At 37.0% G+C, this 16,581-nt stretch overlaps 1 protein-coding gene across 5 annotated transcripts in view; it reads left to right on the top strand.

Annotated features, from left to right (window-relative positions):
* DGKI (diacylglycerol kinase iota) overlaps nt 1-16,581 on the top strand; it is a 501,434-nt gene that overhangs the window by 379,700 nt on the left and 105,153 nt on the right. For all 5 annotated transcript variants that reach the window (XR_009185891.2, XM_071215292.1, XM_058297427.2 and 2 more), the window contains 2 exons: nt 11,160-11,239; nt 13,486-13,530. Coding sequence is in view for 4 of the 5 variants with exons in the window: in XM_071215292.1 (XP_071071393.1) it covers nt 11,160-11,239; nt 13,486-13,530 (125 nt within the window). In the remaining variant the exon portion in view is untranslated. The remainder of the gene's footprint in view (nt 1-11,159; nt 11,240-13,485; nt 13,531-16,581) is intronic.

Raw genomic sequence — 16,581 nt, 5'->3', positions numbered from 1 at the left:
TTATTCCTCACACTCCTGGCTAAAGGTGTGTCCTCTGGACATTCCTGGGGAGGGTGGGCAGCTCTCAAATGGTAAATCCATTCTAGCATTCCAGTCTCCCTAATCCTTTGAATTCCCTCTGCTACTGTATACCAGGGCAAATCGGGCATCTCAACCTCAGACATGCTAGGCCATCTTCTGATCCATGTTTCAGTCAGCCACCTAAACAAACTGTTAGAGCCTTTTCTAATCCCTCACGCTACAGGGTTTAATCAAGAATTTCAGTTTAGTTGGCCCATATCAATAAATTCAGCATGATCCAACTTTATATTTCTTCCACCATTATTCTATACCCTTAGTATCCATTCCCACACATATTCCCCTGATTTCTGCCTATGTAAGTTGGAAAACTCATGCAGTTCTTTTAGAGATATAGCGTACTTCCTCTTGGGTCACACCTTTGTATTTCACCTTTGGAGTCTTGTGAATTTAGTCTAATAATAGGTCTTGAAGAGGAGAGGGGTGATGGGGATGGGTAAGGAGAAGGATTAGAAATCCCTTGCAAGCTACTAACCTTAGGACATTCCTTTGCATTTTCATCTGGTGGAGAATTAATCTTTTCATGCAGGGATTGGAAGGCAGATTCCTTAGGGCAGGGTAGAGACTGGGTAGTACATGCTGCAGTTGGGCTGGTACCTGCCTCAGGGCTGGGAGGAGGTCCATACTCCTTGGGATGGGAGGCTGGAGGCTGGGATGATACAAGGTTGACAAAGTGTGGTACCACAGGGCAGGCCATTACAGGTTTATCTGGCAGAGTCTCAGCAGAATTTAGGGTTTCAGTATCCCCAATGATATCACCATCATCATCCCATATATCTCCATTCCAATCCTCAGGGTTCCATTCTTTCCCAATCAGTGCCTTTACTTTAACAGCAGACACCCTGTGATATTGGGATTTTAGTTTTTTTATAACTCTGCCGCTTATACAATGAAAGTCTGCGCCTGGTTTTCAGAGGTCTCAAGCCTGTGGCTGTAGGAAATAAAATTTTCTTTCAGAACACACATAGAAACTTTCACGTCATTTATCTGGCATCTAAGATGCATATTTGAAGGCTTTAGCTCATCCCTTTCTTTTGTAACTGTATCCAGAGTATCTAGGAGGAGCCAGCCAACATCACTGTACCTTTTGACTCCCCAAAAGTCTATTATAGTGTTGAAAACACTCTCACCCAGATACTTGCCTCTTATAAGCATAGAAGTAGGAGAATCCAGTGATGACATTGTCCATATCTCCATTGCTAACTCACACCATGGACTTTTAGTGGCCTGTTCATTATTTGAAAGGGAGTCGTTAGTACCCTTGAGTCCAATTAGAGTAGAGAGCCAATTGCAAAACTCCCAGAACCACTTTAGAAATCCCATGTTTAAGAATCTGTTCCTCAGGAACCACTCCTGGTACCAAGCTGTATTAATCAGGATTCTCTAGGGAAACAGAATCAACAAGAGATATCTGTAAATAGTATGAGGTTTTATAAAATGTAGGGTTGAGTCCCTGCCACCTTTGTGGGCTCTATAAATGGACACTCACGCAAGAGAGACATGGAAGAAAGAGAAAGCTCCATAGACATGGCAGAGGAGAGAACCTTTACTCTGGGGCCCCAGAAAGAGCTGAGCCATTCACCTGATAATTTGCAGCTGAAGAGACCAGAGCCCTGAGCAGCTGAGAATAGACTGGAAAGAAATGAGCCTCTAGCCTACAGCTGAGATCAGAAGAAGCTGGGTCCATGGAGCCTTAAGAGGAAGAAGGAGGGAGATACCAGGAGAGATTGCCTGCCATCTTGCTTTAGCACGTGACAACAGAGTTTGGTGAGGAAGTAACCTTGAATTGGACTCTTTGGGGCCTTGTAACTGTAAGCTACTACCCCAAATAAATACCCTTTATAATGTCAACAGATTTCTGGTACTTTGCGTCAGCACCCCTGTGGCTGACTAACATACCCTCTTCCTTCTTTCCCTCTCTCCCTTTCCAGTCTTCTCTGGTCCTCCTTCCCCTCCCTCCTCTGCCTTTCCCTTCTCTTCTTCCTGTTCCTCCTCTTGTTCCTTCTTCCTCTTGTGATATCATTATTGTCATTTTCCTATCCATGCAGGAGATTTATTATACCCATTCCTAAATTTGTCATGTTAATTCCCTCATGTATATACAGTGTAAGTCCTGTAACATGACTGTAGATTATGTATTTTAAAATATGATGTGGATCAGAGTATGTTCTCCAAAGTGTATGCTTAGAAACAGTCTGTTCTGGCGTGGATTCCTTTTCCAGAGGTGGAGGTGTGATTCACTAATATAGGAAAAGAAAGGACTTCAGCCACTCCCTTCTCCCATTTCTGCTTTTCTGAATGTCCATACTTAGGCTCAGGTCTGCTGCACTTGGGATGAATGCTCCTAGGTCAGTCTGCCTGGAAATAGTTTTAAGTATGGGAACACAAGAGTTTTGCATGGTTAGCGACCTCAGATTCTCATCCATTGTGAATTCATTGACCTCAACACAATTTAGGCACATCCCTAAGGTTGCACCAGAATAAAATTTGCTTGCGAGATCACTGCAAGGGGCCCCGTCTGTCTGAAGTCACCTAGGAATTGGTCTCCAGGGGTTTGTTGTCTTTCTTCAATCAATTAATTAACTCACTTGAGGAAATTGTTCTGATTGTCTTCTGCATCATCCACTCTGATATTTGGAAAACAATTTTCAAGTTTTCTTAAAACTCTAGGCACCTTCCATTTCATAATGTTTAAAAATGAATGGGTCTATTCAGCCCCATATCTAGGATAACTGAGCTTGGCCTGTTCCCTGACCTGGCTTAGTATTTGTACTAAAATATGTATTTTAGAAATTACATTTTGATTTATTTCCTTTGGTGCACATATAATTTAGAAATTTCTTTCAAATAAAAAACTATACTTGTGGATTGGTTGCTAGAAGATTTTGAATTTGCTGAAGATGAATAGTATTAATTTATGTACTGTTTGGCATAAATTTGCATAATGAGTTCAAGTAGTCCCAACTTCAAGTATAGAAAACAAAATTAATTATTATGACCTGTTGGCATTTTATTTCAAACAAATAAGCCAGAGCATACACATGTGAAATGTATAATGGATTCACAGCCAATTAATTTCATCACATTCTGCATTATGAGACATTTAAACAAACAGAAATAGGGAAAGGGGTTAATGGAGGTCAGGGTGAAGTTTAAGAGTGGAGCCAGGACAGGACAGGCCTTTTTTTTTTTTTTTTTGGTTGGGAAGTAATTAGTTGGTAGCATAATTTTCTTTAGGGCTGAGAATTGTAAGTTAGCTCTGCATATTCTTTCTTTTTTTCTGTACTTGAATTTGTCAAAGCTTCATCGAATTAGCTCAAACTTTAACATTGCAACTTAAATGCTCCTTGAAAGAGTAAATCTTTAATCAATTATAAGTCATTTATGCCCAAGTACTAAGAAGGATCTGAGAGTATGTTTTGATAGAAGGAAAGCCAGAGAAGTGGATAAGGAAGTACTGGTCGGGCATAGAGTTAAGGAAAATGACTTTTTATTGCTAGAGATTAGGGAGCATACAGGATCCAACTGGGCTGCGAAAAACAAAAGCAGTTAGGTTTGTTTGTTAGGCCTTGCTCACTGTCTACTTGTGGAACGGTAAAATGGTAAAACACAAATGGTTCTGAAATACATACAAGTCTGGTCCTAAGGAAATTTGGGTTCTTGGTTCCCCGAGTTCATAAGGCTCACTAACCACATATGGTTGTTTAAATTAATTAAAATTAAGGTAAATACTTCAGTTCCTCAGCCACACTAGACACTTCAAGTTCTCTATACAAGGTGGCTAGTAGCTACTGTATTGGATCTACTGCTAAGAAAGATCTTTCAGACATGCTGCTCTAGGGACTCCTACAGGCAAAGTAAGGCAACCACCCTGCTGCTTGTTACATAAACACACAAACCAGAACATGTACCATAACAAGCCATAGGGACTATGACTGCTTAATATGTCTGGTGTCCCTTGCTGGAAGTGGATTGCATCTACAGGTATCATTTGGAAGGCTTCTTTCTTGGCAATAAATTGCACTTCTTGATCCTTTCCCCCCTTTTTTGCTATTTGATACCAATTGATAACTTTTCTGTTTTCCTCATTAGTAGAGAACATCTCTTGACAATATGCAAAATAGTTTGACACCAGTAATGTTAAAGACGAGTTTTCTTAGATGGCTTGTATTACTTATTTTTAATTTTGATATATTATAAATATATAGAAGAGTATTTAAAATACATAAGTACAGTTTAAAGATTAATAATGAAATACACATCTGTGTGCCTACCACCTAGATTAAGAAACAGAATAGTACGAGTACCCGAGAAAATCTTTCCCTTTAGCACTCCTACTACCCCAAGATAACCGTTATACTGATTTTACTACTTGCCAATGTCTCAATAGATACTCATTCACAATCAGTGTATTCATCTCTAAGCCAGATACCTAGTGGTTTTTAGAAAACTAAGTAGCAATCCTAAAACATCCTGTGTAAGAAAAAAATGATGTTGTCACTTTTAGACAAAGTCTCCTAGGATAGGTGTAAGAGCTGAAAGTCTCTGAGTCGTTGTCTGGCTTCAATTTCCCTGAGAGTGTACATGGGCTCTTTCCCAAAGAATTTAGTGGGAGAAAAAATAAGTGAGTCCTGGAAAGCATTTGGCAGGGTGTTAGGGTGGGTACTAGATATCAAGTAGAAATACAATTACAGGGAATGGACTTCTCTCAGTTTGCCTGCTTTACACAATCTATCTCTTGTATACAGGAGTAGGTTAAGGAAGTGGACCTGTGGGGGTCATATAACTGTCCTTATATAGATAAGTATCTGGATCAGGCTTGCCTGAGCATTCTTCCCTGGGGTTGGAAATTAACTCTATGAAGGTTGCAGGATCTGAGTGATGACAGCTCTGAGCACGTCTGTCTTGTGACTCACATGGCTCAGTGTGTATTGTTTAGCAACCTAGTATGTCTGTCATTCTGAGATCCATTTTCTCCATCTTCTTGGAGTTTCCTTTGCTTCTCTCCTTGGTTGGATTTTTCATTTCCTATACCCCATGCATTCCTCATAGAGTTGCAAATTCAGCTTTTGTTGTACTATATCCTGCAGTAGCTTCTTGATAGAGGTTGTGTCCTTTATTCAACAGTTCAACTTGTTTGATAGTTTGGATTATGTGAAAAAGTCTAGATTGGAAATAATTTTCCTTAAGAATTTTGAGGGCATTGCTTCCTTGCCACTTTTATTGCAGCGTTTCCTTTGAGAAGTGAAAAAACAGTCCTGTTCCTGGTCCTTGCATGTTATCTGGTTTTTCCTCTCTGGAAGCTTGTGGACTCTTCCTTTTGTCCACAGTATCCTAAATTTCAAAATGAAGTGTTGCTTTGTTGCTACTGGGCATTGTTGGGTTATTTCAATTTGGAAACTAATAATCTTCGTTTCTAGGGTATACTTGATTTTTTATTTATTTTTGTAATTCCTTCTCTATTTTGTCTTGTTTTTGGAACTTTTATTATTTGGATACTGGACATCCTTAAATCTATTCTACATTTCTCAGCATTCCTTTTCTATTTTCTTCTTCCTTTTCTTTTTGCTCTATTTTTGTAGAGATTTCCTCAACCTTATTTTTTAATCTTTCTACTGAGCTCTTCATTTAGTCTATCAAATTTTCACTTTTGAAGGTTTTTTTTTTTCCCTTCTATTGATGTTCTCTGAATTATGTGCTCCCCTTCTCCTTCTTTTTCTTCTTCACAATCTTCATCTTCTTTTAATATAATCCTATTTCTATTTCATGGATGGATTGTTTTCTATAAACCCTTTTAGGATATGAAAGAAGAGTTTTTAAAGCTTTTATTCTTCCTTGCAAGATCCATTTTTAAGCTTTTTTTTTTTTCTAGCCTCTGTGTTAAGTTTCTCAGATTTCTGAAAATCTTTGGCTTTCTGCTCATTATTAAAAGAGGGAAACACAAGCAGACTGGAAGCACTGAGCTCATAGGTGAAGCTTATTGACTTTGAGCTTCAGCGTGAGGGAACTTGGTGACCTGTTTTTGGGGGACACATAATCAGTGTTGCCCTTAGATCCATGCAAGAGGGGTCCCATCCTTTAGAGGGCTACTATGGCTCTCTTCCAGCTTTGTCTATTTTATGTGGTCAGATGTCTGCAGTGCTAAGGGAAAGGGCCTCCCTAGATTTTGCTCTATCCAATTCTGGGCTATGGTTTGGATTCTCGGAATTCTCTCATTCAAATACTCTTCTCAGAATCTGCACAGGCTCTTCTTCTGGTCTGGTCTCCCTGGCACAGAACTATACTGACAATATGCATACCCTGGAGGTAGCTCTTTGTATGAGTTGTAGACAAAGCATGGAGGTACGGCCTGGAATACCCACATATGTATGCAAGAGGCCTTCAGGGTTTGGGAGGGAACCTGGGGATAGGAGGAGAAAGGAGATCTGGCTGTGGGACACAGACACAATGTTCTGTCCCCATACTTCATGGAGTCCAAAACTACGAATTTCATAACATCATTCAGTAATCTATGAATGAATATTTGCCAAGGTAGGAAAGATGATATGTATTTTATTTAGCAGTTTTGGGGCTTGATTTGAAATGTATAAATATGTAGATATATGTAATGCATGCCTCTGTTTATATTCTAGATTTGGGTCATGTAAGTGTTGGGGGTAGACCTGCCCCCAAATTAATACATGTCCTCTTGTGTTTGTCAGCTTCTTCAGAGAAGAGTCTTCCAATCTCTTGCCATGAGCTAGGGTTCTGGTTGCCAGCTTTTTGGGAACCCAATGAGGGGAGAAGGCTGGAGATTTCTGCATTCTGTTGATGGTCATTTAATCCCCAATTTCTGTAAAGTAGCCACATCTTCAGTTATTCCTGCTCTTTTTACAGTGCAGAGACCGCTGCTTTTTCCTTTTCAGAAAACAAACTTCTGGATTCTGACCAGTTTTGAGAAGGACAATACCTACCTGCCAGGAGTAGACAATGGGGATCTGGTGATTTAACCTCCACTTCTCCTTATTTTATCTGCCTTCTTTATCCTCAGTTCCTGGGGTAACTGGTGCTGCCAGTTTGTAAGCCTTCTGAGAGTTTTACAGTGTTAACTGTGCTGGTTCTCATCCATCCCAAATCTGTGGTTTAGGGTTGTACTCTCCAGGGTCCCTGGGCCAGTTACCAGTTTTCTATCTGGGTCAGTTACTAGTTTTCTATCTGCTTCATCTATTACTATTTTCTCCTCACTGTTTCTCTTCATTTTTGTGGGTTTGTGTCTTTTTAAAATCCATTTACTGTGGTTTAATAACATTTCTTGTGAGAAAGAAATATGTGTGTTAAGTTTGCCATTTTAATGTAGAAACCAGCTTGTTTTCACTGCTCAGTTAGATCTTGTGAATTCCATTTGATCCATGCAATAAAAGTTTCATTATGCAGGTTGAATATTGGCTGATGCTTATTGGAGTCAAACAAAGACTATGAGACCAAAATAAGGTAGATTGATCAGGGACAGTGAAGCTAATGCTCAGGAGATAAACATGATCACTCCTACTGATTAAAATAGAGTAAACTTCAGTGAAGTCAATTGTATTAGTTTGTTAAAATATATAATTCTGTTGAAATGGAATATCCTTTATTATTAAATGGAGTGGAAGTGTCCAAGAAGGCTCAGTGAGTTTTTATCTGTTTTAACAAAGTAGATTTAATTTCAAAATTTTCTCAATTCCTGTACAATATGGAGACTGCATTTTATTCAGCTTGGTATTTAAAATATATGCCTATACTTTAACTTATATCCTATTGAGATGTAGTATGCTGCCATTACCCCTGCCCTTCTAAAAAGGGTAGAAAGAATTCATGACCTTTCAATATTTTTTATGGCATGAATAAGAATCACCATAATGGAATATAAAGATTTCTTATATTATTGTCTTCATTTTTAAAAGCTTTGAACATTTTCTCCACCATCAATTTTGATAGTGAAAAGAAGTCAATCATTTCATTTTTTAGAAGAACATAGTACAGAAAAGATAAAACTGAACTGTTCACTTTTGTGTTCTATATTTGAAAAAGTAATAAATACAGTTTAGCAGTTGATTGTCAATAGTGTAAAGAGAAGGTGGTGATTTTCCACAAGTTTCTGCTTTCTCTTCACCATGTCATCCCCCAAATGAAAGTGTCAGATTAAAATATTTTTGTGCTACAGTTAATTTTCCTCTTTCAGAAAGAACCAAAGTTAATTTTAAGCAAAAAGGAATCTAACTTATGGAACTGTAACTTATAGAAGAGCTAATCCTTATAGTATTATGATAAAAGATAATTGAAATTTATCAGTTTTCTAGCTAAAGGTGCTCAAAAGATAGTAAAGGAAGTTGATGTTTTGTCAACTTATTTTTAAATATAGTGTTGCAATTAATCTTCACAAAATTCTGTAAAATACCTAGACTAAACACCATGGTCTATAAAACTGAGGCACAGAGGAGTTCATTAACTTATTACAAGTTAATCAAGTTAATACCAACAGCTAGTTAGCAGCATAGTACAGATTTGAACCCAGGAGTGAATGACTATAAAGCTTATCTACTATATATTTCAGAGAATAAATTTCACTACAATTATAATAATCACACAATGGAATTGGGATATAAGAGACTTTTCTTTTAGCCTGATTAATAGCTAAGCATTACTCAATCAAGAGCACTGTTTCTTTTATTCTGCTTCTTCAGGAATTGGCAGAGTTGTTGATTTTATATCCATAGTTAAATGAATGACACGTCTTTGAAAACTTTTTCCTAACTTTTTACTTCTTGATTCAAGGTCTAGAACATACAAACTCGTATTGAAGCTTAAAATATCTACTGACAGGTATATTGAATTTATGACCAAACTAACTCCAAGCAAGAGGTGCGCACAGGATTCTAGAATTTCTGTAAATTATTATCTCCTAATTTATGTAAATAGATAAATGTTGATTAAATTCCATTTCTCTACATTTGCACATTTGAAATTAGGAGAAAATACCATTAAGCAAGATTCAAATGTGGGCTCTCATATTAATTATCACCATATCCTATTTCCACACACTTTGACTTACATTCTAGGCCAAATTCTTACTTTTTCATTATCATTCCTTTAGTATTAGAAATCCTTATTCTTCTCTTGCCATGGTGGGTCACCTTATTTGGATCTATTTAATAGTCTAGCTGAGGATGATTAGTGAGTACTTTTAAGGAATTCTGTTTTTGAATTTTCCCTCCATTCTCATCAAAGATGCATGGTTACCATGCTGGAGACTTTTCTTTGATGCTCCTGTTTATATTCATAAAGAAAGAGGAAAATATGCTTCCAGGTAGTTATTGCCCAAACCTGTGGTGCCTCATAGGGTTTCTCACCCTTCTGCTTATGGGCTCCTTGGTTAGAGTCTTGAAGAATAGGTAAAGGGAAGCTCTAGCTGATGGCGTGTTCTCTACTCATGGGCAAAATGCTACAAGTGTGAAGTTAATTTAGCCTTTAAAGATACACTTTCTCACCTTTGAAGAGGCACTAAGACTGTCTTCCTCCCTCTTTCTACAAATATTTACTGAATAGCTACTATTTCCCTACTAGATATTATCCTAGGCATTGGGAATATTAAAGGTAAACAGGACTTGCTCTCGATGCCAGAGAGTCCATACTCATCCACAGGCTTATAAACAGTTCTGCAAAGTGATGGATACTTGAAGGTTTTATGCATGCAGGACTATGGGGACCTAAAGGAATGCATAAGATGGTAGTGAAGTCTTCCTTGTGGAAGTAAGGGAAACTAATTTAGGAGGAGGTAATATTGAGAAAGAGACTCTATTTCTTTTTTTCAAGGTCACCTTTGTTCCTCTATCTAAAGATCCATACTTTTCAGAGAGCTGGAAATTAAGTAGTCCCCCTTTCAATTGTGTCACTTGTCTAAGTTCATGTATCTAAATAGCCTATGTCACCTTTATTATTTTTGCTTATGTGTTTGCCTTCTCTACTCCTTGTATGCTCAAGATTTTATTTCATTCATTTAAAATAAATTTTATTCTGCGTATTATTAATTTCAAAGCCCTAGCACTGTATATTTTCAGAACCATTTATGATTATGAGGCTTTAAAATATGTTAATTCAGTGAGGGAAAAGACTTAAAAAGTACCGCGCAAACACCACTATCATCCTCTGCTCTCTGGTCACTAGATGATTAATTCAAGCTTTTGAATTTTGCTTTGGTTAAATCGTGGATTTAATGGTATAACTGTAGTTTTAAAATGAGAAATTTCACATGCATATTTTGAAGTTTTAGGAAGGAGACTTTTTCAGTATTTCAGGAATTTTATGGGTGTATCTCAAGTATGAGATTCTACCCACTAATGTTACTGTGTACCACCACATATATAGGGTGTCTTTATAGGGTGCATAACTTAGTTCATTCTGTTTTTCCATAAAGTCCTGCTACTACCAAACTTGACACTGATCATCTTTAAAATCAGTTGGATTTTCAAGATGTGAGCCTTCTAGAAGCTTATTATTATTATTTTTAAATTTTATGCTGTAGTTCTGGTGTCTGCCACCAGAGAGCAATAGTGACTTGTGTAGTTTGAGGTTCACAAATAGGGACCTTTTGCAAACTGGCAAAAAAAAAGATAAATCCTGTGCATTCAGGAAGGAGGGGGTGAGTGTCCAGAATCATGATTTTTTATTCCTCCCTAGAAAAACAGGAACTGTATCCTCATGCTGGTATTGGAGGTGTAGGCCTAAATTATCAGCGGGCTGTATAACCAAGCCTCTGGTCCTGCCAATCCACCTTTTCTATAACAATTACACTTTATATTGAGCCACTGAAATAAAATAAAATGGAGACCAGGTGCAAGCACTGCATGGATTGTGCAGAGAAAGTGTCTAACAACTGCTGAAACGAAGAGATTGAAATTGTAAGATAAGTATAGGGAGAGGGTGGTGATTTCTTTATTCAAAATTCAAAACACCCATAAGATTTTTGATGTTTTTTTTTTTTTTAAAACCAGGAGAAACACATTTATGCCAATCTAGAAATATAAAATATGTTATTTTAGATTTTTCTTTTCCTTCACCCTTAGCTATCCCTCTGGGTATCCTAGTTGTGCGCGGAGACTGTGATTTGGAGACTTGCCGTATGTACATAGACCGCCTGCAGGAGGTGAGTTTATTAGCCAGTTATCCATTCTCCTCAGCTTTTCATTTTTGTTAACAGTCATCAGCCATATATACTTGCTTCCGAAATGCTATACTGTGGAAAGAAATGGAACGTGGTAGCTTTGCCCTTTAAGCATATACCACATTCTCCCCTGTCCCCTCTTTTTTTTTTTTCACTCAAAATGGTTGAAATGGGAAAGGATTGGACTGAATTAATTTTGGAGTAATGTTGCCCTAGCAAGTTCCATGACTTTTACCTGGAACTTCCTATCTTCTTACCAGACTACATACCTATAATTTTTGAGCTGAGCAGAATTGTAAAGGGCAGTAATAAATAATGAAAGAAAACAGAGATTTGGGACGATTTAATATTTTGTTTCTAGCATAGACTTCTTCTGTCAAAGATTTTTTTTTTTAAAGTGCAGCTTCTACCAGAAAGAAAAACATTCTATGTTTCATAGGATTTCTGTCAGAATACAAATGTATATAATCTCTCTATTATTCTTTTTTTTCTCAATTTGGTTATATCATAGTGCAAATAAAGGAAAAAGAAATCTCATATATGACATTTCCATAAATGTGAACTGCACCAGCATCACTAGGGGAACCCAACCCGTCATTACAATTGTCAGTGACCGTTATTTGTGAAAATTTGAGGGGATTCATCAACTGTTGCTATTCCACAAATGGAAAAAAACATACATAGCAACTTCTTTATCATTGTTTTGATGAAAGATGCACAATAGAATCACTTTTCTGAGGTGGGGCCTATACATCTACATTCTTAAAAGCTGTTAGACTGATTCAGATACATCTAAGTTGAGAACCTTTCTTCTAGAGGACGGGTTACACGAAGTAAATGTTTCATATGAAGTAGATATATATATTTAAAATCCCTTAAAGTTGTAGACACTTAGCTTTCAAAGGTAAATTCCATTTCTCTTGGTGGAACTAAATTGAGGTGGGGAGCATAAAATAATACACAATTTTTCTCTTCAGTATTGTTAAGGATAGAGATAGGAATGTATATACAAATAATGTAGAGATAAATGCTAAATTTGAATCCTGATATGAGAGAAGAAAAGTTTCACAAAATTTATTCTGTGGTTTCATTAAATTTTTTTTTTTTTTTTTTTTTTTTTTACAAATTTTAACAGGTTAAAATTTATGCACTTTTCTTAGCATATGACACTGGGTCCAAATCTATATTCTCAGAATGTAGAATCTCATTTTTCAAAACATTGTTTGTATTAACCTTACTCAACCATCCTGCAATAAAAAGGGTGAAGAGGAATTGGTACCAAAGTGATTTTTTTTTTTTTCTGGGTAAACAGGTAATTTTGGAAACAAGACTTTGCAGTAGCAAAATACATTACTTATTAATTGACTTTGTTGGAAACCAACTTATTTGAGTGCTTATCACATCAATAATTCAGCTAAAAGTAGATTCTTTAAAAAATAATAAAAGGAAAGAACTCAGCAAATAAAGAGGAAAAGTTTTAAGACTAACTTGGACAAAGAGACTAAGTTGATAAAGCCCTGTGGGAAACAAGTGTAAGGACAAAGGTAGCCAGGATTGCTAAATCTGTAAATAGAAGCACTGCATTCATTAACTAGGAAGCCTGTGGGACATGACAATGGTGACAACTTAGTTATAAAACTTTATAAAGCGAGCCAGCCTTTCCGAATTTGCCAGTAAAACTCCATTAATTTAAACCCTATTAATTTGCACTTCGTGATAATGCAAGATGGCTAGTGATTTTCTTTTTGCAGTTTATGAAGAGCTTTGTATTTTCCAAGTAACTTACCAGTATTAGTCCAATTATGGAAACAATATTTATTTGTCCTAAGAGAAGTTCTTTCTAAGTGACCAAAGGGATTTTGGATGCAGTCCTCATGAATCAAAAGTTAAGACACAAATTACATATGATTTCAACTTATTTTAAAAAATGCCTTTCTTTTCCTTTTGGTCTTCTCTATCCTTGAAATTATAACACATCTCTCACCTTTAAACACCATTTAGGATATATAAGATTCAAAAGCTAGGTGAGCTTCCTTCTCAGTCCATCTTGGTATGCTTTTATAATTTTTGACCTATCTTCTTTACTTAACCTTAATGAGTTTGGGTGAGTAGATACTTTTTAGATGAGCTTAATAACATTAAATTGGGAGTTCTGTTGAGAGAGCTGTGGGGGCAGTTTGTTCAAATTAATTTTAAGGTATGGACATTTTTTTTCATTTTCTCATTAGGACTTGCAATCAGTTTCATCTGGCTCCCAGAGAGTTCATTACCAGGTAACACATGATTGACTCTCCTTGTTTCTTACCTTCTGGCCAAGAGAAGTCTGTCTTTCAATTAATATCTAATTTTGATTTAGACTCCCTTTCTTCTCTGGTGATAGAGTTTGCTCTAAGAAGAACTGAGTATAATCAATCTGATTCTATAACATTTTCCTGATTTCGACAATCCTAGTCTAGTATGAACCCTGTGAATTTTCTCCCACATTTTAGAACAGATTGTGAAATGAAATGCTTTCCGTGACAAACACTGGAAAACTCAACTTAAACTAGCTTAAAAGTTTCTATTGGCTCACACAATCAAGGGTGGATTTCAGGTAGTATTTGGTCATGGTTCATGCTACTTGTTTTGGCTGGTCTTTTTGCTCCACTCTCCTATTATCAACATTACCTCTTGGCTGAGTGTGTTTATGGTCCAAGAAGGCTGTCATTAGCAGTCAGGGCTGTATACTTGTCCTGACTTTCAATGAAGAGAATTTTCTGCTTTTTACAGCCATCAAGCAGACGTCCTAAAATGCAATCCTATTGTTCCATCCTGATCCTATGGACAAGATCTAATAAACCCAATCTCTCTCTCTCCCTTACATAACCTAAATCAAGTCCATGGGAAAGCACTCAGATATTCTCTGCCCCAACAAATTTTGGGAGTGCAATTTCTTCCCAACTACACTGCCCCTACTGTGCTACACAGATTCCTTCAGCTGTCCTCTTACCCATTAGATTTCTCAGGTGTGATTCATATACAGTGCACAGTATCACCCAAATCTGCAAGGGGTAGACACAAAGCTCTCGGCATTATCTCATTGGAACCATTTCCTCTGGGAGGCACTGTACCCTTCTGCAGTGGGAAGAAGTTTGAGAGTCATAGAATGTTAACTCTTTCCAAAAAGATCCTTTCTCTAGACCCTTTTATATCTCCATGTAGGTGAGGGCTCTAGAGATGTCTACTTTGTAAAATTTAAATCCTGGCTTAGCACCTCACTTTGGGTTTTGGTGTCTATTTTACTACACCTGAAACTTCCAGTGTAACAGCCTTTTGCATATACAACAACAACAATTAAAACAGCACCACCTCATAGCCTTCTAGGGAGCTTTCTCCCCGTCAACAGGTATTTGGCAGGGGGTTATTTTTCCTTAGGTTTAATAGCAGGACTGGCCTTAGTCTTCTTATTTGTTTGTATATTTGTTTTTCACCCCTATTCCAGAGCCCTAGCTGCAATTGAAAGGACTAGAAGTCACTTGGGATATTTTTGCGTTGACAAAATAAACTCTACTTCTGAGACTGTTTTTTTTTAACAACCATCAAAAAGCAAATTTCTATCTTATTTAGATAGAGCACAGCATCCCCCACATTGGCTACCTCACTATCTAGGTGTAATTTTATTTTAAAAAGTATAACGCTTTTAAAGACTAGAGTTGATCTGTACTCTTTAAAAATTGGTACTGGTAGCTACAAGATGTCAAAAATATGTTTTTCAAAGATTTTATACTTTTTAATATGGGACATTTTGAAACTTTGCAATTTTATAAAAGAATTTAAAAATACTAAGTAGTTTTATGAAAATAATGCATTTATTTATTATCCTGGCTTATTTGATGTGGTCATTTTGGTGTGATAGTTTGATATATGAATATTTTATATCATGTTCTATTTATACCATGTTTGTATATATCCTTAGAGCTCAGGGGATGGATGAGGCTCTAGAATATAAGAATTTTTTTCATTTATTATTTCATAATAGAAATGTACAGAAGGATTAATGATATTTTTCTTACTGTGTCAAAATCTTGCTGCATTTTTCATTAACTTGAATTCTCAACCCAGTCAAATCCTGCTGGCAAAACTGCTGCATTACAAATGTCACTTCAAAAGGCTTTATGTACTGACTATTAGGATAACCGATGCAGTGATCAGGATAAGTCGGATAACCGATGCAGTGATCAGGATAAGTCTCGGGACTGTTGCCTTCCCCCACATCCCATGTGACGGTGAGAAGAGGGAGCTGGGTTATTAAAAGCAGGGGCCTTTGGGTGTGAGGGTAGGGCTAGAACCAAAGAGATCTGGGGAAGCCCAGGGTCTGCTCATTAAACAGGAAGCTTAGCTCAGAGAGACTGTGTTAGAATTAGCATGACCAGAGCACGGGGAGAGATTGAGAGGGCAGAGAAGGAGTTTCCTGAGTAGGATGAAGGACATACGGTTGAGACAGGTAGATCTGGTGGGAGGGGTGGATGTGCTCTCACGTATGGCTGGGATCAGGAAGATAGGAGGGAGAATGAGTTGGGGGAATGGTGAAAAGCATTCTGTTTCAGCTCAATTAACTTTGATATGCTTATGAAATCCAGGATTCTTTGGGGAGTAGAAAGCTGAATATATGATTTCAAAGTTCATTGAAAATTTCAGGCCTGGAGATAGAAATTTGGGAGTCACCAGCAAATGGATGATATGTAAAACAATGGGGCTGGAGATCACCCAGGGAGAATACAGATAAAGACAGGGACCCAGTGTTAACATCTTTGTTTATTGGTCAGTTAAGGAGTGCATGAACCAGCCAAGAAAACTGAGATGAGCAGCAGGAAAGCTGGAAATCAAGGAGAATATAGTATCATAAAAGCCAAGAACAAAATGTATTTTCGAAAGGAAGAAGTAATAAACAGTGTCATATGCTGTTGAAAGGCCAAGATGATGTAGATTAATTTGTATATATTTCTGATATATATAAAATACATATATGCTATATGTATATGTATCTTATATATATATATATAATACATATAAGCATTAAAGGTGCTATTAGTTTCATGTAGAGAGTGACAAAATCAACTGTCAGGAAATTTAATAGTAAACCTTTTGTTTTCTAAGGCAGAAACTGATAATACCAGAATCTCAAGTCTATCTTAGTAGGAGATGGGAGGGGATGTGGGAGAAAGAGTTGTAAGAAACATGGACAACATAATGCTGTGAATGCTTTTTAATGATTTTTCTTGTTTACAAGATGACATTAAATGTGCTCGGGGAAATAATTCTCAGAGAATGAATAAATACGAATA

Source organism: Dasypus novemcinctus, chromosome 5, assembly GCF_030445035.2.
Source record: "Dasypus novemcinctus isolate mDasNov1 chromosome 5, mDasNov1.1.hap2, whole genome shotgun sequence".
NCBI classification, from domain to species: Eukaryota; Metazoa; Chordata; class Mammalia; order Cingulata; family Dasypodidae; genus Dasypus; species Dasypus novemcinctus.
Note: the sequence above shows the minus strand (reverse complement) of the source record. Positions and strands in the feature narration are given on the sequence as shown.